At 43.6% G+C, this 5,335-nt stretch overlaps 1 protein-coding gene across 1 annotated transcript; it reads left to right on the top strand.

Moving 5' to 3' along the window:
* Window positions 1–3,500: 3,500 nt before the first annotated feature.
* Window positions 3,501–5,022, top strand: crygmxl2 (crystallin, gamma MX, like 2). Its single transcript, XM_034119996.1, has 3 exons — window positions 3,501–3,509; window positions 4,060–4,302; window positions 4,747–5,022. Exons 1-3 carry the CDS (start codon window positions 3,501–3,503, stop codon window positions 5,020–5,022), a joined length of 528 nt encoding a protein of 175 aa, XP_033975887.1.
* Window positions 5,023–5,335: the final 313 nt, after the last annotated feature.

The raw sequence follows: 5,335 nt of genomic DNA, 5'->3' as shown, positions 1-5,335 counted from the left end.
TCTCACTGAGGCTCTGTTTGTTCAGGGTGCTCAGGAGAAATGACTACCAGGCTCTGAGGTGAGTTACAGTCTTGTAAGCAGAGAGATGAGAGGGGGTTGAACTTTTTTTGTCATGTGTCAGTAAACAGCGTGACTTGTTTGAAAGGCACCTGGATTACAGGGTGAAAAGTTGCTCTTTTAAACCTTTAAAGCTTTGGGGCATGGGAGACACGCCACGTCAAAACAGAGTTTGGAGATGAGGAGTGAGAGCAACTACAAGACGTCACTCCCCCCAGTGTGTCTGCTGGGAGATGAAGGAGTTGTCCTGCTTTTCACAGAGTTTGGGTCATGCTGTGTGGTGGAGCATCTCAAATCGATTTAGTCAAATAAGGGAAGATGCTTGAGTGATTTCATCCGTCCAAAACTCCTGAAAGACAGCTCGTATTGACGTGAAGAAAATCCTAACAATTCTCTCCTCACAGTTGTACTCAAATCATCACCTGCAGGTCATCAGAAGAGAATTACTGTTATGGTGATTTCATTGCTAAGTTAAGAGTTGTTCTTAATTAGCCTAAATGTTTTTTTCTTAATTACAAGTACGGAGTGGAGATTTACCACAAACTTTAAAACTAAATCCTGATGGGGAAACAGTTCGACACAAAATCTCAAAGAGAGAAACACAAACAACATATCAACAACTCGACATAATTGACAGCTGCATCCATTTGCTCGGTCCAAGCCCCCCCTCCTCCTGCTTTTCCACTCTGTTCTTCCAACACCATTTCCTCTTTTAATTATCCCCCAGCAAAAAGATGGAGCACATCAGACGCATCGCGGTAAATCCTGGCCCTGGCACAGGCTCATAGTGGCTCCTGCGTCTGGCAATCCCGATAGAGCCTGTGCGCTGGCAGTGACAAGAGAGGGAGGATGCCTGGAGATTTTCTGACGGAAAGAATGGAGAGGATCATCTCTCAGCAAAAGAGAGGTCCTCATTCTACTCCCGGCGTGGGAGGCTTTTTTGGCGAGCGCTTTCCGATCATACCACATTTTCAGCACCAGATTAGCCAGTTCTCATGAGCAAAACTCACATAGACCCCCTTGTTTACCCCTCAGTACCACAGTGTTTTTGTAATGACTGTTCATTTAAAGAGCACATTGGAGGCACTGCAAGCACGCCTGCTCTCCTATCTCTGCCTACAACATTTAAGGGGTGAGACTTCTTGCATATAGCAGGGGTCACAGAGACCATGGTTTGGATTATGGGGATATGATTTGTTTTGAATTGAAAGAAGTCTCCTCTGACCTGAAATGTGTTTTACTGAGTGAATTTTACATTCTAATTATCAGCCACACAAATGGGGTTTTTATTTTTGGAAGCCGGGTAGATGAAATAGGTTGCAAGTTAACTAGTGCCGGGGCTGCTATCTGTCAAAGTTTCTCCCATCTCTGTGGGGTGCACATCAATCACAGAGGTCCCCAACTGACAGTCATTCTGCGGGCTAATAGTGTCGTCATCTCCCACGCGGTTACACAGATTGCACAATGAGATCTTCGGACACAATGGAGCTGCGAATGTAGCCCCCCACTCTGTTCCTTTCTCCTTTCCTTTTCTTCCATCATTCTGAGATGAAGAGTGGAATGCTCCACAGCGGGTAGCTTTCTTCTCCTCCGGGGGGAACTGAGAAAGCAGGCAAGGGCCTCTGTGATGTTACTTTCCCTTCAGGGTGGGGAGGAGATGTCTTGTAGCGCAGCTAAAGATGATCATTTGAGAGCCTGTGAAACAAGGTTCCCCTCTGGAAGCCACAGAGACGCAGAGAGAGCCGAGGTCCCAGCTAATGAGTTAGGGTTAGCTGATGTTCCTCGGTGATGAAAACGAGAACATTGGCAAAGACGGCAGTGGTCGTTTTTTTTGTCCGGGTTTGAACAACGTATTGCACCTCCGTTACATGTGTCTCTGAATGCAAAGGTCACAGGTCAAACTGAGCCTTTCAAGTAGATAGAGACCTGCTCAAAGACGCCTCAGAAAAGTAAAAGCTTGCTACTGTATCACGCAAAGCTTAAACACCAGCAAGAGTATGATTTCCCTGTCACTCTGCTGCCCTCTTGCATCAAGACAGAGTACAAAGACTTTACATTTAATAGAAATTATTAAATCAATTATTAATCTATGAAGGAACATATGAGGAAAATCTAAACATTTGTTTCTTATATGTTCTGATAAAACCTTTCCTACAGAGTAAATAATTGCTGAGGAAACTCACAAAAACAAAACAACATCCCATCTGATAATCTGCCACAATTACGCTGCACACTGTGATGAAAGGATATCAATGATCTACTTATGTCATAGAAAAAGAGTGCAGCTTCAAACATGAAAGCTATTGAAGCCTATGAGAGTTTCAAGTCAATGAATGATCAAAGAAGCAAAAGCTTATCAACGCTGTTCCTTAACACTGAAACAGTGTCATATGGCTGTGGGTACGCTACCACAGTTGCAGTGTTTTTGCCCAGGAACATAATGGCTATTGTGCTTTCTGCAAACATTTTGCCTTTTTACACAGTTGAAACTGCAAAAAGCACACAAAGTGTAGAGGGGGCAGGAACCCTTTATCCCGATGAAAGGCTAAAGGATGAGACTGACCTTTCTGGCATCAGCTGGGCTTTGGGAACACAATACATGGCGGCAACTCTTTCTGGCCTTTTCCCCTTCAGCTCTGGGCTATGCTTACAAGCCAAAGACTCAAGTCCAAACATCTATCATTTTATACAAAGACTCAAACCCACAGATGCCCCAAAACCCCCCCTTTTATATTAGACAAACACACACACACACACACCGAGTAGTTCCCTCTGTACATCTGTAAACAGACCAGTCTCGTCTGGCATCATAGTACAACTGCAGGCTATGGAAGCAAAAAGAGACAACATATCACTGTAGATTACATCAACGCAACAGCTTGACTCAGTCCACAGTATCAACACCCCTTTCCTTTAACAGGAATTGAATAACAATTACATTGTGACCTGTATCCACTTAGGGAACGCACAAAACCAAACTATGTTACAATTCTCCACGCCAGCAAGATATGAAATGAAAATCCTGACATGGTTAAGTACTAGTTTAGAGAGTGCCCCCCAAAAATGACCTAACCTAGTATACACCTTTACAGTAAAAGCTTTGTTGTTGGGGGGCCACATACCTAAAGGGCCTTTGTGTGATGTTTCAAAAGGCTGCATCACAAGGTCATGGCAGAACAAGGGTCATACAAACACAGAATAGCACTTGTGTGGTATTCAGATTTTTTTGGATGGGGGGGGGGGTTGTCAATTCTATAGGTAAACTCTAGCAGACAGGAGATAAGGTACGTGTGGGCAGACAGACAAAGGGAACACTAGTTGGCATCTGAAAAGGTAAAGAGTAGTAGTTCCTGACGTGTCAGAGGCCTCATAGTCAGTGGGAGAGTATAAAAGGCCCTGTAAGTGTGTCTGGGTTTATGTTACACATCCACAACTGCACAGCCATGGGAAAGGTATGAGCTCACTTGCAATACAGCAACCGTTTTGACAGAGAGGAAAATGGAAGGTTTTGGGTGTCAAATATTTTAACAGTGAAAGAAAATGCAGCAGAGGGTGAGGAGAGGTAGTCAAAAACGACTAATTCGAGTAAAGAAGTTGGGTTAAAAAATGTGAACAGACTGCTAAGCTTGGTTATTTTTTAGGGGAAAAACACACTTATAACGGTTTAAAAGAGAAGCTTCTGTGGACATGAGCATGTGGTATAGATATGGTATCTATATAGGATAGATTTGCTGTAATTGTACAACAACACAGTTGACAGTGTTGAGATTGAAGGAGCATACAAAGAGTTCTTCAAATTAAATTCAGCTAACACATTTTTAATTGCCTTGATTTTCATCTGTCAAAGCTCTGAAAATAGACAGGAGAGGCTCTCATGAAAAAGTAATTTAGTTTGTTTAAAGGAGAGCAGTGTCCCCTACAGTCCATTCATGAGTATTGCAACTGGTGCATTTATATACCTGACATTAACTTGTGAGTGACATATGTTTCTCTCTTTTCTAGATTATCTTCTACGAGGGCCGCAACTTCCAGGGCCGCCACTGGGAGTGCAGCAGTGACTGCATGGACACCTTCAAGCACTTCAACTGCTGCAACTCCATCCGTGTGAGCGGTGGTCACTGGGTGGCCCATGAGAAGCCTCACTACATGGGCTACCAGTACATCATTGGCCCCGGCGAGTACCCCGACTACCACAACTGGATGGGCTTCAACAACTGTGTCCGCTCCTGCCAGATGTATGCCCCTGTAAGTCAATCAAACAGACACACACACCCAACCCCCACCCCTTACCTCGCACATCAAATGCCGCTTTAGAAATGGATGTCAATCATTTGCCTTTTGATGTCATTAACAGATACTCAGGCAGGTCATACGTAGCATGAAAGTCTATTTTGCAAGGCCCACAAGGAGACCCAGTCAGCTTTTAAAAGGAATACGATACACCCCCCATAAGACTTGGAGCCTTCATTTGAATTCTGTTAGTCACATTGAGTGTTTTGGCAGTTTGGGAAAGGAAAAAAAAATATCCCGTCATGCTCCGAAAGAGTTTTTCTAATCTGCTTACTCAAAGAAATAATAAAAGTCATCATTTGAAATATATCAGCTCAGGGCTGAACGCTCTACCAAAAGCCTCTCTAGGGCTGACGCCTACCAAACTAACGTAATCAATCTGATTTCTCCCACACACAGTATAGAGGATCCTACAAGATGAGGATCTACAACAGGCCCGACATGATGGGACACACTATGGAGTTCATGGATGACTGCCCCAACCTGTACGAGCGCTTCCGTTACCGTGACATTTTCTCCTGCAACATCATGGAGGGATTCTGGATCTTCTATGAGCACCCCAACTACAGGGGACGTCAGTATTTCCTGCGCCCTGGAGACTACAGGGCCTGCGGAGACTGGGGATGCCAAAACCCCATGGTCGGCTCCTTCAGAAGGATGAGGACTGTCATGTAAACTTTACCCATGTGCAACTCAATATAAAAAAAGTAATATAAAAAAAACGACGTGCTTTGTGAGTTTTTTTTTTTAAACACATGCATGAGTCTGAAAACAACACTCTTTGGCCAAGCGGTCTTTTTGGTTTCTAAATATCCCTCTGGATCAATGAAGTATCTTTATACTATATATATAGTATCTGATATCAAAGAAAGTCTGTTGCTGCTTAATTATCAATATCTCTGGTATATAGGCCTACCTATCAAAACAAAACAAACCTTTTCTTTATGCTGTCCGCACATACCTCACAGTCTGCAAAATGTAGGTTTTT

Source organism: Trematomus bernacchii, unplaced genomic scaffold (genome assembly GCF_902827165.1).
Source record: "Trematomus bernacchii unplaced genomic scaffold, fTreBer1.1, whole genome shotgun sequence".
Classification (NCBI taxonomy): Eukaryota; Metazoa; Chordata; class Actinopteri; order Perciformes; family Nototheniidae; genus Trematomus; species Trematomus bernacchii.
Note: the sequence above shows the minus strand (reverse complement) of the source record. Positions and strands in the feature narration are given on the sequence as shown.